The 15,990-nt window shown below is 46.3% G+C and overlaps 1 protein-coding gene across 5 annotated transcripts in view; it reads right to left on the minus strand.

Moving 5' to 3' along the window:
• BMF (Bcl2 modifying factor) overlaps positions 1–9,294 on the minus strand; it is a 28,547-nt gene extending 19,253 nt beyond the window's left edge. For 2 of the 5 annotated variants that reach the window (XM_085062086.1, XM_085062083.1), the window contains exons 1-4: positions 9,157–9,294; positions 7,636–7,800; positions 6,391–6,711; positions 5,270–5,433 (exon numbers count right to left, since the gene is read on the minus strand). In XM_085062086.1, coding sequence (XP_084918212.1) covers positions 5,270–5,433; positions 6,391–6,706 — 480 coding nt within the window. In that variant the 5' untranslated portion in view covers positions 6,707–6,711; positions 7,636–7,800; positions 9,157–9,294. Of the gene's footprint in view, positions 1–123; positions 2,075–5,269; positions 5,434–6,390; positions 6,712–7,635; positions 7,801–9,156 lie in introns of those variants that run through there. The other 3 variants (XM_085062085.1, XM_085062087.1, XM_085062084.1) reach the window with 3 other exon arrangements.
• Positions 9,295–15,990: the final 6,696 nt, after the last annotated feature.

Below are 15,990 nucleotides of genomic sequence, written 5' to 3' on the forward strand. Positions count from 1 at the left end.
CTGCAGGATTTCAAAATAGGTGCTAGGCAAGGGGCAGCAGGTTGTTGTGTAATTTGTATGCATGGGGAAGGTACACTTCCAAGCCCACCTCTTCCTTCATTGTCATTTGTCAAAATGAAAAAAATCTGTCTCCACTTCCTCATATCAAATTTCTGACTCCACTGACCATAAGATTGGCACCCTCCTTTCCTCAAGCCTAGGATTTCAATTCCATAGTCCTGAAAGAACTTTGTTTTACATCTCAGTCTTCCCAAATTCACACCCACCCTACCTCCTGCCCTTTAACCTGGGCTCACTGACTTCAGGAGTTCCCTCCCTCACCATGCTCATGCATCCCCAGCTGGAGATTCAAGTCCTGCACTGATGGGCAATGCGCAGAAAGCAGAGCTGAAGAGATGACCCACTGCTGTGCACAGCAGCAGCAAGCACCAGCCAGCAGGGAAGATCCTGACATGTACTGATCTACTCAGGCAACAAATGAACGAAAACACTTACCCCAAGTCTCAAAGAGACTGTAGGTACAAGTGAAGTATGTATATAATCTGGTGCTACAGGCTTAGCTGCAGGACAGTCTAAGTCTCTGCATTACATTATTAGGAAGCTTTTCTGAACATTTTCCCTAAAATATAAAGTTATGATAAAGAATGGATTCCTGCAAATAATTCCAGTGTGAAAAAAGCAACTGTTAAAAATGCCCTGAATGTCCTTAATAACGAAAAAAAGCCTGATGGAGTTTGGGATAAATGATGCACATGTAGCACTGTGAACCCACTCTCTCACACCAATAAGTTTCCGACAAGTGACAGGAGCTCCCTGTTGCATAAGTAGAAGTGTCTCAGAGGAGGCCTTCAAAACTCTCATGAGAGACAGAGAGGAAAAAGTATGCAAAACATAACATGTTTCACTTTCAAAGGAAAACAACATTTCCTCCTGGACATTTTCAGTGTGATTAGCTTGAGGCAAACAGGTACATGCCTAGCCTGGTACACCTGCCCACAGCCGGTGTGGATGCAGGCATTTGTGTTCCATGGGCTGCTGAACCCTGTTGCAGTGATGGTAAGTCTTGCTTGCTGAACCAACTGGGGAATTTAGAGAAACAAAGTTTTCTATAGCTAGATCCACAGAGGCTTTTTGAGCATGGTCAGCATATCTAAATCAACTGCAGGATTCCTGATGTGTTGGAAAGGGACTTTGTTGTTGTTTGTAATGCACTTATTTACTCAAGAAAGCTCAGCTCTGATTCAGCATCTGGTTCTCATTGAGGCTCAGCTTTTTTTAAACCAAGCTTTCCAGATGGGTTGACTGAAGCACAAGGAGGTCAAGAGACTTGTCTGAGGTCATACAGCAAGTCAGTGGCTCTGCTTGGACCTGAGCCCAGAACTGTTCAAGGCTACCACTCCTTGGCTCTTAAAGAGACAATTTTATCCCCTGTGAAGTGATCTTATCTCCATGAAGAAGAGATGCGATAAAAGCAGTCCCCTCAAAGATGCAGCCTGCTTAAAAAGTTATTTTATTTGGAGAAAGCTATAGCATTCCAGTGTCTTATTGGAGCCCATCGAACTGAAGGGGTATGATACTGATACACAGTGTCATCCACCCCACGCCTGAATAACCCCCTGCTCCTCTGGGGCAGCTTTACACTGCTGCTGCTGCCATCTCTGGTTGTGTACTCACATCCCAGATAGCAACCCCTCATGAAATACACTGAAATACACTGTCCATGAATACACTGTTCATGACAGTGGCATGAAATACACTCTGCATTCTGCACAGGTTGAAGGCCCTCCACAAGGCAAGGAAACTCAAGTGCATTCAGGACCTGAAGCAGAGCCCAAGCACTTGTTGCCACAGCCTGGACATGTGGGGTGTGGGAAGCACATCCCAGCCAACCAACCAGCAGATCCCCTAAGCTCAGCTCTATTCTCCATAACCTCAGAGCGCACTCTTGAAGCTCAGCCACAGGCTGGGCTACAGCAGCAGTTCATGGATCCCGTGGCAAAGGCACACCTCCTTCAAACCAAGGACGAGGTGGCAGGTACTGGGTTCTCTTGCAGAAAGCATGGCTTGGCTCCACCTTGTTTTCCAGGGGCAGGGCAAAAAAAAATACAACAGAGGGAAGTTTGCCAGAAGCTACACAGTCTCAATCAAGTAAGAGGCAGTAAAGAACTCAAGAAAACATAGATGGGTCTTACATGTCATTCTGCAGAGCCCTTGCAAACTAGATCAATCTGTAGCATGCTCTGCTACTTAGGAACACAAAGCATGGCTCAAGTCCTTCTTACAAGAAATTCAGCATCTTAAGGAGATGAAAGACACAGAGTTCTAGGGAATGTTGTGTTAGTGCTCTAGCACTGTTCTAAGGATGAAATAGCCAGGTTTTAAATTACTGTTTTCTGTTTAACATATTAATAGGAAATGAAACCCTGAAAGTGTTGTTCATGCCAAAAGCAAGCATAGGTGCAGCCAACTTTCTTATTCTTACTAGATGCATACCCAAAAATCTTTTGTGTAGCCAAGAACCACAGAATAAATACCATTTAGCTCCAGAAGCCCACAGAAGAGATAACAGTGACTCTCCAGGGTTCCCAGTGTGGGATGGGGTTAGACCATGCACACAGCTGAGTCCAATGACAACCAAGTGATGTCAGCCTCAGCAGCTATTGCCTGCTCAGTTTCTCTCTCAGCCAAGGATGTACATTAACCAGCAGCCTTTGTGTCAACACAGTCTTGCTGCTGCAGCAGCAGAAGGGGGCCATACCTGAACTGCTGGAGAGTCTCACAGAACTCAAGAGCCATGAGAAGGCAGTCTGGATGCACTATTCCAATGCTAAAAGCCTTTCCTAACTTCCACTGAAAGGGCACACACATTTTCTTTTCACAGGTTCACAGATAAATGTTTTGTATGCTCCGAAAACAGGCACAGCTTGTTGAAAACCAAGCTTGCTCTCTCTCAGGACTTCACAAGACCACACTGGTGTGACTAACTTCGTGGTATTCTAAATCTGATTCAAGACACCACTCTGGAAAGCTGGTTTTGACCAAACGTTTGAGACAAGCTGGAATGGGGCTTCCAAATCAGGGATTAGTTTCACAGCAAGATAAACGACAGCCCAGTTTTCCATGTCTCAGAGACTGCCCCTTCCAAACCACAGCACACTGTGAACTGCTCACGTGTCTCCAGGGGCAGACTGCTTGCTTCTTCAGCAACGGGCTGGGCACAGTCATTGCACATAGGACAGAGGGGTTTCTCCACAGGGGATTCATGCCAAAAGCCAAAGGAAATCCTCCATGCGGGGCTGGGAGGGAAGAGACTGGGCATGACAACAAAATACTCCGCAGGGAACAGTGCTTTGGACACCAATATGTGGCTCAATACTCAGTTACCCTGACAAACAAGAAAGAATCCCTTAGCAGATCCAAATGCCAAGGCCTATCCCAGGGTCAGGCTGTGGATAACCACTGGCTGAACTACTCTGTCCTCGGTTAAGTTTTCGAGTCGGTTTGGTTTTTGGTATTTTTTTTATCCCGTTTTGTTTTCAAATTTAAATGGCTGGCGGCCCCGCTCCCGTCCCTTTACAACTTGTTGCTGTTCCAGTTCAAACAAAGAGCGCGGAGCCCCTCCTCTGGCGGGCCCCGGGGGCCGGGCCGGGCCGCACCGCCCAGCGCAGCCGGACGCCTTTGTTTACTACGGCTCCACTCGCCGGGCTGGCCGTCGGCCGGGCTGCGGGCCGGGCAGGCACCGGGAGCTCCAGCCAGGCACCGGGAGCTCCAGCCGGGCACCGCCAGCCCGACCCCGGCTGCCGCAGCGGGGCCGGGCCGGGTGGGCGCTCCTGGACGCGTTTCCGAGGCCCGGGCATCAGATAGGGACACTCCCCCGAGATGAAAGGGGTCAAGTTACAACCAGTTCCACCAGTTCAGCGCAGGGCTCCTCTGCCAAGTTGGTTAAACCTTCCCTTTCCTGTGAGACAGCCTGGCGAGAGAGCGGGGCCTGCAGCTAATGCTGGCGAAAAGGCGCCACCGGGGAAAACCCCATTCAACCACAAACAACACATGGTAAAAATCTCGTGGTAGCTCTTTATTCCTGCAGTTTGCTAAATGACATTCATAGCCCCATCTACATTTCTACAGGCTAATCTTCCTTTTCCTTCTTTAATCCTCCTGCTATTAGGAGATGAGGGGTCCCAGAATTTCCTTATCTCTCAGATAACACAGAGAGGACCAAGCCTTTGCCCAGCCACAAGCCACACCCTCTGACCAGGACAGAGATCCTCACTTACCTTTGAGAAGGGCTGCAAACGATCCCACAGTTACCAGAGCACAAACTCACTTGGAGTGAGATAAACTTTCTGTCCCTTTCTGAAGTGAGCAAAATTTCTTCATACACAAGCAGATACACACTCTCCTTGCTGGGCTTGCATGGAAGTGGCAAACTGCTGCCTACTGCCAAGCCTCTGCCACCTCTGGCCATGTCTACATGGGCTGAGATTTCCATTTTATCTCTACTCAAAGCGGAAGGAGAGCAAGGAAGAAAGAATGAAGGGTTGGGGGGAATGGTTATTTTGTTTCTTTGATCAACAGTGTTTGGTTTTTGTTGGTGGTTTTTGTTGGTTTTTTTTTAAGAAAACAAAATCAAGAATCTGGACTGTGGTTTTCAGACCTGATGGCATCTTACAGCTGTCTTTAGTTGTGAGAAGGTTACTCACAAGTCTGAGACACTAGCTAGGACTGTCTGATGGAGTAGCTGCTAGAAGGTCTAGTGTGATCTAAATACACTTTACAACATTACATAGAACTACTGTTAGACAACAAGGAGTGTCAGAACAGACTCCAGGCTTGTTTTTATCTCCAAGACGAGGAGCTGACATAAGCCACTGATGGCTACTCATTCCACAGAAGAGAAGGTGCTGGTGGTGAGGAGAATGGAGAAGAAGAGTAAAAGCTGTAATAAAAAGCAAGATCCGTGGGAAAAGCCTCAAACCCCATCGCTGATGAACTGGAAGAGCTGGAATAGCAGCAGCTAACACAGAATAGCTCCCTTCCCAGGCAGTAAATGCAATCCCTCAAATTCTCTTCCCTCCACCTGCCAATCTTTAGGAAGAGCCAGCAACCTAGCATAAGCAAAATCCATCAGGATACTTTGACCATTTTATTGCTGTTGGCAGTCTGCTGTCTTAAACCACAGCTCACTTAGCTGATGCCTCGAGCCAGTGTTCCAGAGTACCACTCTTGGACAGGTAAACCCCCACCTTCCCCTCCAGAGACACCCTACCCTCTGTATGTGGAGCCGGTGGAACTGGTCGGCAATGCACTGCAACTTCCGTGCAATCTGCACCTCAGCACGTGCTTCCCGCTGACCTTCCTGAGGTTCCTCTTGGAGGTGTGGATCCAACACAAAGCCAGCTGGAGGGACATGTAAACGGTAACCAGCACTCCCTACAAAACAGATCAGAAGAGTCATTCTTCCCGTACAAAGATTGGCTTTTCTACTCAGTACATTTCATGGAGGAAAGAGCTGCACATAATCCTAAATTTTTGACTTTGATGTTAAAGTCTAGTTCCTGAAGCCCAAACAATGACTGTGTGCTGTAACACAGTGGAGTGAAGCATTTGCCCAGCTTTCAAATACGCTTATATCGATTAAGCAGAACATTGTATTGATTCCCATAGTCAAATGAGTGGCAGGATCTTAAAATTGATTCCTTTTGTTTGTTTATAGTTCAGCCAAGTGCTGTGGTTCGGGTTCTTTTTTAAAATGACAGCTTTGCAGTTTTACAAGATCTCTGCCTAAAGTTGTCTCTCTTTAAAGACAGCAGTATCTTTTCTGTCAGTCTTTTCTCAGTTTTCTGGCATTTAGTGATTTTAGTGATTTGAATTAAGGCTGAATTGCATACACAAAGCTGAGTGGTGACCCATCAGTTACTAGTAAATACTGGATGGACATGCTACTTATTCAGCAGCTTTAACTCCAGTGAAGAGCCTAAAAGCTGTAACTTTTTGCATTTTCTTGTCTCCACTGAAAATTTCTAGGAGTTTCTACTTCCTGTGTGGATGAGGCAGACCATTCGTAGTTTAAAAACGTAGGCAAATTGTAGGATTTGAAGTACAGTGAACATTTAAACATCTAGCAGTAAAATCAAATGTGATAGAATAAAGCCAAAAAGAAAGGGGGAATATCAAAGACAGCAGAAGCAATGAGCAAGTGTCTGGTTCCTGCAGTAGACAGGCAAGGGTAAGAAAATACAAGTTGTCTTTCTTGAGGGAGTAGGACTGAAGCAAAATAATTTCAGTCCTTTAACAAAACACCCTAATGAAAGAGATCTTGCTTGATTGGGGAAGTGCTAAAGGGAGAGTTTCCTTGCTGCAAAGCTAGTGACACTGGAGTGCTCTTACCATAGAAGAGTCTCCGTGGCTCTTCAGTGACTCCACAAGGCAACATTACATCCTGACTGGAAGAGGATGGGCTGAGTGTTTGAGTTGCCTTGTCCTGCTGCTCAGGATGTCTGATACCGGGACCACAGCAGTGTGTGAGGGGGAATAGTTGAAACCTCCCCAGAAGGCAGCTGTAGGACTGGTTCTGTGTGAAAAAGCCAGTTGCAGTCATCTCACCAGGCTGACCTGCAAGTCCAAAGTCATCAGAGTGAAACACGTCATCGTCCAGCCCATCCAGGCTAGAATAGTCCTCTTCCAGGTAGCTGGGGCGATCCATTGCTCCTGCAATAAAGGAACATTTGAGGAAACAGCTAAGACACAAGAAGAATGTTGTCCAGGAGAGAATGCCTTCTGCTCAAACCACAAAACACGACTGATTTTACCACACCTTCCCTCTTCCCCGCTTCCCAGAGCTGCCCATCTGCATGGACAGGAGAGGTGAGTGACCTATGGTGAAGGTCAAGGCTTTGTAGAAAGTCCTCAAGAGCTGCACCAGAGAGAGACAAAGTTCACATGTGTGTAAGTCCACCCACAGCTCCAATTCCACAACTGCTCACAAGTAGGTAGCCAACCCCCAACCTGAGCACATAGAAACAGGAAAGATGGTTGTTTTAAAAAGCAATCCAAATCCTTGCAATAGCCCCATGGCCAGTCAGCTTCTTCGGGGTCTGCTTTGCTTTGGCCTGCCATATTTGAACTTTATGGTATATCCCATTCACATTTTCCCACCTATTGCTTATTGATGAAGAAAACCTCTTGTAATCACAAGGCTACAAGGCCAGATTTTTAAGAAACCCCAGTGGCTGCAAAATTTAAGAGCTGTCAAAGCCACTTCTGTGAAGCTTGCCATTACTTCTCCCTATGAAGGCCGACTTTTCTTTCAACTTCTCATTTCTCCCCTCAGCTCAACTTAAGACATGTCCCAAACTTGGCAATGTAGCCACTTCCCTCAAGCCTACATGCACTGTCAGTGCAATGGTTCATCCTACTACTAAAGAAAAATATGGCTGGTGTCATTGTTTAAAGCAGAATTTCTGTAGTTGCCACAGTAAGTACTCCTGAGCTCTGTAGTAGCACAAAGCTGAACAAAGACAATGGAGGGGAAAAACCCCCATAACACCTAAATCACTATTTCAGAGCTCTTTGCAAACATAAAGCAAGTAGAAGCGGTGTTACCAAAAATGCCACAAGTCCCTTTACTGTTACCTGTGCATCTAACCCAATTGGAAGACAGACTCCTAAGAGATCCATCTCCAGGATTTCCACCCAGTTCCAAACAAGGCAGTGAAATTCAACTCTTCATGTCTCTTCCTTTGCTCTGGTTTGCGAAGCATTTAACAGAATGGAAGACTAGCAAGAGGAATTTCAGGCCTGAAGGAGACATTAATAATAATTTTATAAGGATGTGTTCAGCGCTGCCCTTGGTGCTCCCATCTCCCCCCAGGTGAGCAGCACTCAGGACACCAGCACTCTAGAGACAACGGGACTGAGAAGTGCAAGAACTAATTTGAGCAGGGCTCTGGCTTGGGGTACTATGGCTTTTTAACTGCTGCATCTCAGCAGTTCACTCAGCTAAGCCACAACTCCCCAAGAAGTTTCTGCAGAGCAGAACAGGTACCAGCCCCACAGCTGGATGCAGCTCTGCTGGATGACAACAGTGGCAGGGCACTCATTCTCATCCATGGCTTGAAGTAGCACACCGAAAGGAGTTATGGGCCCCAAGAGGCAGGCATGGATGATCTTGCCAGCTCTTCTGCTGGATCACAGTCACCTGACAGAGAGGCAGGAGCGAATGTATTTTGTCTTTGCATGAAGGTTTGCCAGATCTCTTCTGTCAGCCTCACTGGGACACGGGCATTCCTCAAAGAAAGTGCAGCAAAGGCACAGAGCAAACCCCGAACAAAAGAGGGTTTAAAGAGCAAGAAGTTTAACTCGACCTCCTGCAATACTGTCCGACCTTTTTGCAGAACTCTTCAGAAATGCTGAAGAGAGAATGCCGAGGCAGCGCGAAGGATAACTCGTCCTACAATTCAGTGAAGCTCCTTCAACAACCTCCAAACGCAGCTCACACTGGGAGCCACAGACACCGGACAGCTCGGGCTCCGGGTGTCTGCCCGACGACGAGCACACGGGCACCGCGCGTCTCCGGTGCCGTGTGTTACCTACGGCGCTTCCTTCCACAAGCCAGCGGCCAAACCCTGCGGGCCGGGGCAGCCGCACGCCCGCGCTGACAGGCGGCGGGCCGGGAGCGGAGGGAGGGCTCAGCGCACACGTGCGTGCCAGCGTCCCAAAACAAAGCTGGCCGGCCTCGCTTCGCCACTGCCGGCCGCCTTTAACTCTTCCCCGCCCGGGCTCCGGCCTCGCAGATCTGCCCCCGGCCAAGAGGTTTAAACTTGGCTCCTCTGGGCAGCGCCGTGGGACGAGAAACCCGAGCTCGGCGGGGCGGCCCGGGAGGGGCAGCGCTGGCTGTGAATTCAGCCATCGCCTACATCAGCAAATCTGCTGCCTTCTCAGTGCCCACCGAGCTCACTCCTAGCCCGCCCGCTCCCTCCTTCTTCCCGCTCCCCAGCAGGCGCGGGACTCCGGGCGGGACCGGCCGGGCCGGGGCTGCCCCGAGGCGAACCCCCTTCCCTGTCACGATCGCGCCCGGCCTCGGCACCGCCCTCATCGGCGACCCGGCTCAGAGCGACCGGCCCCCAGTGGCGAAGGCGCTTCACGAGCACTCACCGAGAACCGGGACGGGCGTCCCTCGGGACGGGGCGTCCCGGGATGAGCCGCCGCCGCCGCCTCCACGCCGCCAAACTGCGGCCGGCGCCGGCGGGCGCGCCGCGAACAGCTGACGGCAGCCCCGCCCCCGCCGGGCCCCGCCCCGCCCCCGCCCGGCAGCCAATGGGCGGGGAGGGGCGGGGCCGCCGCGCGCGGGAGGGGCGGGGCGAGCCCTCGCCGGCCTGTTCCGGGTGGGAGCGCGCGGCGGTCGGTGCCCGGCCGCCCTCAGCGGGACGCGCCGCTCGCCCCGCGGCCTGCAGCCGCTCACACTGCTCCCGGTGCACGGCCCGGTGCGCATCCCCAGCCACGGCTAGCTCGAACTCTGATGGGAGTGGGGCTCCTGCTACTTGATTTCCAACAAAACTCTGATTTCTCAGCTTTAAATGACTTAGAAAGTTCTCCCTGACTTGTAAAGTCTGAATGCTGAGGTGTGAGGGTCAAGGGGTTCTTCACAGTGTGTCGAGCTCTTTCCTGTAGATGAGCAGTGAACACAGGACTAAAGAATTCAACTAATAATTTCTCGGTAATGCTTTCTGTGCCGCCCCCTCGATGAGATTAGGATAAAAACCCAAGCCTCATGCTGCAAAGAGCAGCTCAGTGCATTTCCCCTTACTGTGCCATTGATTTATCAGCTCCCCTTGTAATCAATGGCACAGTCTCACCACGTTCAGAGAGGCAGCACGCAGCTCCTTGGCGCACAGCAGCACCCTGTCAGGCTGTTTTTAAAACCTAGTAACAAGATCGCTTGGAAGGGAGATTTTAAAACCCAGCTGGCAGCTGAGTAATGTTAATTGCTGTCAAGTCTGCCACACAGTTACTGAGGTTTGTAACTTAAACTCAGGGGAGGGGTTAGATTGCAAACGGATGGCTAGCAAGGTGAGGCGAATTACTACGGTTTCCTCGTATCACATTGTCCTGGACAGGCTCTGTGAGCCTCTCCAGTTAAATGTTTCAGAGTCACTGTGATTTTGAGTGAGGTATTTACAGTTGCCATTAATAGATTAACGGGCTAATAATGTTCATCATCTCCAAGAACCCATTTCTTTATGGTTCTCGTCCAAGTGTTCATTTCAACTCTTTTATTTGCCAGAAGGCTTGAGCCTTTGCTTATTTATGAGATCAGCTTATGTTTGACTTGTACCTCACCACCAAGTAAGAAAAAAAAAAAGGACTCTTTCAGTTTCAGTAAGGGGCAAGGTTCCTAAATTAATTAAGCCTCATTGTCTACTTTTGATAGTCAAGGAGTAGGAGTAGGAGTAGGAGCAGAGGAGATTGCTATTAAAAAAAAAAAAAACCAAAAAAACCAAACACCAAAAGGCATTCTGTATCTTCAAGATAGTCAAATTTTATCACACTGATGGTCAGGCCCTGGCAAAATGCCAGCTGCTGGAGGGCTACTTCTAATTTGAATGTGCATCACTATAAATAAAAAATGAATGTGCTATGATTCCAACCACTTAAGTCTTCCAGACTGAGTAATAACTGCCTGCTGGTTAGGCTCATTAACAGTAAGAACAGTACCTGATCGGCTTTGTTTTCATCTCATTGAGCTGCAGTTGGGGCCACACTTTATATCCCCAGAGGCTGCATTTTGGGAACTCCTACTGTGTAGAAAATGTATGGAAACTGAAATCTATGTATATAATCAGGCTGGATGGTAAGAGGGCTCAGGAAGGATATTTGTGCCTTTCAGTGATTAAAAAAAAGATATGGCAGCATTTCTAAGAGAGGGGACTCAGAGGGATTCCTTGAGGAAATTAGACATTGTTAAGAAATGGCTCCGAGTAAATAGACCGAAACCAAGACAGAGACAGCGAGTCTGAAATGGAAAATTGTGAACCGGGGGCAAGTTATACCACCAACCTCACTGCACTCTGCTGAGAGAGTTTCTACAATAGTGTGCAGACAAGCTTCTTACCTGGGAACTGGTGCCCCAGGGACGGATTCTCTGCCAGAGAATTTTTGCTCATTAGTGTACATGGTGACATTTTGATTCAAGAGATTAATCTTAAATCACGTGCAGTAGTGTCCCTGTGACATCTGTGGATGAAAATACTGTGCCATCCTATAACCCTTCTGACAGCCTGCTCTACTGCTCAAAAGAATAGTGAACAAAATTGCTTCTTTTATTTAGTTATCCCCCCCTACATATTCCTTACATGTCTTCACAACTATTTCTTCTTATTTTACTGACAAAATGCTATTGTCAGCATTGTGCTGTAATTGCAGACTACATTGTGATCTTAGGCACAGGCCTTGCAAGCTGCTCTGCCTGGGTGGGCTCCAAAACCCACACAGGGCCAACTTGACTTTGGTGGGGGTAGTTTTGTCTGATGAGCTCAGTTTTCATTTCTATTTTTCTATTTTTGTAGCTCTCATGGTTGGAATAGGGAAATTAAGGGTAGCCTCATGGATCATAAAGCAAAGGATGAACAAGAAAAACATTAGGGATAGATTCTATTTATTTTGTTATCTTAAAAACGTTTGGTCAATGGCATGATTTTTCAGGGGGCTCAATAAGGGTGCAAAGGAGTGGAAAACAGTATCTTCTGCCCTGACACATATCAGTTGATTTAGTTCATGTGTTCTGCCACACTTTATTGTTGTGTGAGGCAGAAAAAAAAGTCTTGAATTTCATGCTTTGACCATCCCTGTGTATTTCTCACATAAGCCAAACTCTTGGTGAAGGCTGACCTATGTCCTGATGGAAGGGCTCACTGTGTTCAGCACCCAGTGAAAGGGTGAAAGTGCTGCACATTTTAATCGGTGCGTTTGAGAGCAGGATCACTTGCAAACTATAAATAAAAGTGAGAGGATATTGCTGTTAGGGTTTTCTTCTGAAGGGAGCAAATTTTAAGGCAGCCTGCCAGGGTTACTCCTTCTTGCTTTCCTGAAACCAAAACTGAAACACACTTTTTCTCCCTAGATAATGTCACTGGATTGGGAAAATGCTTGACCCTCTCTTGGGGTACTCTCCTTGACTCCTACTGCAAACACCAAAGACAGGAGTTTGTGTTTTCCATACAGCCTGTCTACACCCAGACCTGCAAATTCAGTCATGCCTTAGAGACAATGGGCTGAGGGAAACACTGACAGCCAGGCTTGAGGTGTCTGCATTTCTGTGTATTACTGAATGTGCTCCTGTATGCTGGAGCCAGCCTGAATTTCTCTCTTTCTCTCTCTCTTTCTTTCTCTCTTTGTCTCTATTTCTATTTCTCTCTTTCTCTCTCTCTTTCTCTCTTTTTTCCCCTCTCTTTCCCTCCTTCCCTCCCTTGAAAACACTTGCTATACAATTGCATTTTTTCTAAGCAGTTGTCCAATTCTACAGAGACTTTGCACAGAATGGAGTCTCTACTGCCTGCTAATGATGTAGGGGGAAGTTCCCGTGAATATTTCTCTTCCTTTTTTTTTTTTTTTAAAAGAGACCAAAAACATTTGCCCATCTCTCTGGGTTTCTTCCATTGCCCATGTCTTTCTTCCTGATTCTGTACTCCTGCCCTCTCTCCTACTTTTTCCCATCTCATTCTTATGAGTTTTCTCGTCCTTCATCATCTTTCCTTCTTGGATTCTGGACTAACTCCTGCAGCACAAACTTCCTCAGATGTGTGCTCCACTATTGGGATTTCATAAGGGCCATATTAAAGGGAAATCTGTGTCTGATCTTCACAGAGTTGCAGCCTCATTCTTTAGCCTGGTCCACTCCTTGTAAAGACAAACTGACTTCAGAGGGGTAAGATCAAGAACATTTTTTAGTGTGATTGGTAATGAACACTGAAAAAGTCAGGACTCACCAGATATACTCAGGGCAGAATTAGGTCTTTATATCACTGCATGAAAAGCTCTGGTGCTGCTAAATATCCCAGCTGGGTAATGTGTAAGCCTGGGACTTGACACCACACTTCACTGCCTGCAAGGGCTCCCTGCCTGGTTGAGACCGACTTTGGAGCTCAGTTGTCACAGAACTGCAGAACAGCTGAGGCTGGAAGGGGCCCCTAGAGATAAGCTGGTCCAACCCTTGAGCTCAAGCAAGGCCACCTACACCTACATCATGTCCAGACGGCTTTTGAATATTTCCAAGGATGGAGACTCCATAACCTCCCTTATCAACCTGTGCTAGTGCGAATCAGCTTGGGTGGAAATTTTTTTTGAAATCTCAGGTTCAAAATACCTAAGTGATATATTTTTATTACATTTTTTTAAAAATCCCAGATCTATTTCTTCCATTTCTTTTTAAAATTAATGACAGTGATTGTTCCTATCTTGGGGTACACACACAGATTCCGAATTCTCAGATTTTTCATTATTCTCAATGCTACTCACAGGACATCAAACAGAGAAGTTGTTGCAGTATCAGGTCCTAACAAAATACATTGCACATGATCCCCATACAGACGTGGTTGTCTTGTAGATGTTGTTGTATTGTTGTCATCGTGCAGAAGAGGAACATCACATATGTGTGTCATGTGTTTTGGCAAAGAACTGCCAGAGACTGTGTGTTGTGCTATGTGGACCTTTGGCTGGAACCAGCAGAGAATTGCATTTATTTTGGTAAATGCTCAGTGTTATTTCTTGAGGTTTGACCTCAAACTCATTCATATTTGGATAGAAAACGGTGGAAAGTAGAGCTCAGCTATCCTGAAAGTGAAGATAAAGCAGAGAAATTTGACCCCTAGTGCTGACTGTTTATGTTTTCTGTTGCAATACAGGACTGTTCAGGGTGTTCAGCACAGTGGAGCATTAAGTTCTAGGTGCAATAAAATTCAAACTGAAGCTAGAAAGTAAAAGTGGGTATAAAACTAGGATTGCCTAATTCTGTCAATCGTTCAAAAGGAAGACTTAGTGCTAGAAGCTGCTGAGTACTTTACATTGTTAGCTATTTAAAAATATATGAAAAGAAAGATAAACATTAAAAATATAGAATAGAAAAATATAAAAATTATTTTCCTTTTCCAATTGCAAGTTTTCTATCATAAAGGGCTTACAGGACATTGAATATTCAATCATCAGCTCAGAATACCTTTGAGCAGAGTCTCTGTCTAGGGACACTGTTGTTTACAAATTCAGACCCTCCATTTTCATACGTAAATCTATGATGTCCCATTTCACCACCCAGAGAATATTCTAAAAGTAATTTTTGATCTTCGTCTTTTTTGTCTTCAGCTAATGACATTAACATACTCTCCTTGTTTTAGAAACTTTCTTTTATAAAACACAAAAGTTTAAGAGTGCTATGTAGGCAAAAAAATGCCACTTTCTGTAGAAAAATTTCCTTTTGCTGCCTTTTGTTTTCACTGTATTCATTGTAAATGCAGTATATTTTAATGCATACTTATGAGGTCTAACATAAAACTGAGGACCTTCTTCTTCTTGCAGTGAATCCAATGGCAAATCATCTCCAAATTCCAGTAAAACTAAAATGGATAGACTGGGAAGAAACAAACAACTTCCTGGCAAATCTCAAATCCTGGAAAACAAGTCTGAAAATAATTTGGCAGAATAGGACGCTATACAATTTTCCTGAAGGAATGTTTGCAACTAATGATTCACCAGTTCATCACAGTATCTCTAATGCTTGTGAAAACCCATTTCCCACACAAGCCTGGGGAGTTGCACCAAACAGTTTTGGGAAGAGAGTTTTCTTTGGGTTGTTATTGTGAATGTGCAGCTCAACACTCCAGGTAGGCAGCACCTAAGAGGAAATACAGCCTTTTCTGTGGTAGGTAACAAGCATCATAACTCACCTTTTCTCCTCTCTGCAGCCGAGTGCAGCTGTCCCGATACCAAGATCACAGGAAAGCTTTATCTGGAAAAGGTCTCTGTTTGGCTCCTTTTTAACAGCTGGGGTTTCCAAGAACAGAGTTGAAAGACTGAGACAGATTTTCATTTTTAATAACTGAGCTTCAGGTTCCCCGGGAAAAAAATGTTCTCCACTGGAGACAAGAAGGTCCTGTGTCACCCAAATTCTTTACTTATTAAAGAGATAGATGAGATCCTCTTACAAAACTACAGTAAAGTATCTCCTTAAATCTGGAGAGGTGTTTACTTGTTTTTTTTTTGCAATCTTTGTTTCATTTTTGTGGCTTGGCTACCTCATGAAAGTCCAGCAGGTCATCCACTGCTGGGACTGACAGGGCAGGAAGAGCTACAGAGGGCAGGGAAATGGTGAGGAGATGCCTGCATCCCAGCTCTGCAAAAGGCACAATACTGCAGTGGGATCCACTCACATGGTTTGTGCTTCAGGTTCTACAGGTGTACAGTAATGGATGGATAATTCCATGGTGGAAAACATGCTGAGCTCCTTCAAAAGGTGTCAGCAGGTGGCAAGTAGTACTTTTGTCCATTCTGTTAAAGAGAGCCTTCCTTCAAACTCCCATCCTCCCTCCCTGCCTGGTGCTGAGGATGTACAGAGGCAGAGCAGATTGACAGATGTGGAAAACTCAGAACATGAAACTCTCTGGACCAATTTTCATTATTTGCTTCCAATTATTTAAATGATCTATTTTTGTGAAAAGAAGGAGAGAGGAGAGGAGAGGAGAGGAGAGGAGAGGAGAGGAGAGGAGAGGAGAGGAGAGGAGAGGAGAGGAGAGGAGAGGAGAGGAGAGGAGAGGGAAGAGAGAAAAATTGGGGGGGCTAAATGAAAATGTAGCAGTCTGGAACAAACAAACAAAAACCCCCAAGACAACAACAACAATAATTTTAAAAAAATCAAAAATTAAACAATCCTGTGCTATGAAGCTCTTTAAAGGGAGACTTAAACATAATGGCTTAAAAATTTCCATGGAAAAAACAGCCTAC

The sequence above is a fragment of the Lichenostomus cassidix genome, chromosome 5 (assembly GCF_008360975.1).
Source record: "Lichenostomus cassidix isolate B80296 chromosome 5, HeHo_3.0, whole genome shotgun sequence".
Taxonomy (NCBI): domain Eukaryota; kingdom Metazoa; phylum Chordata; class Aves; order Passeriformes; family Meliphagidae; genus Lichenostomus; species Lichenostomus cassidix.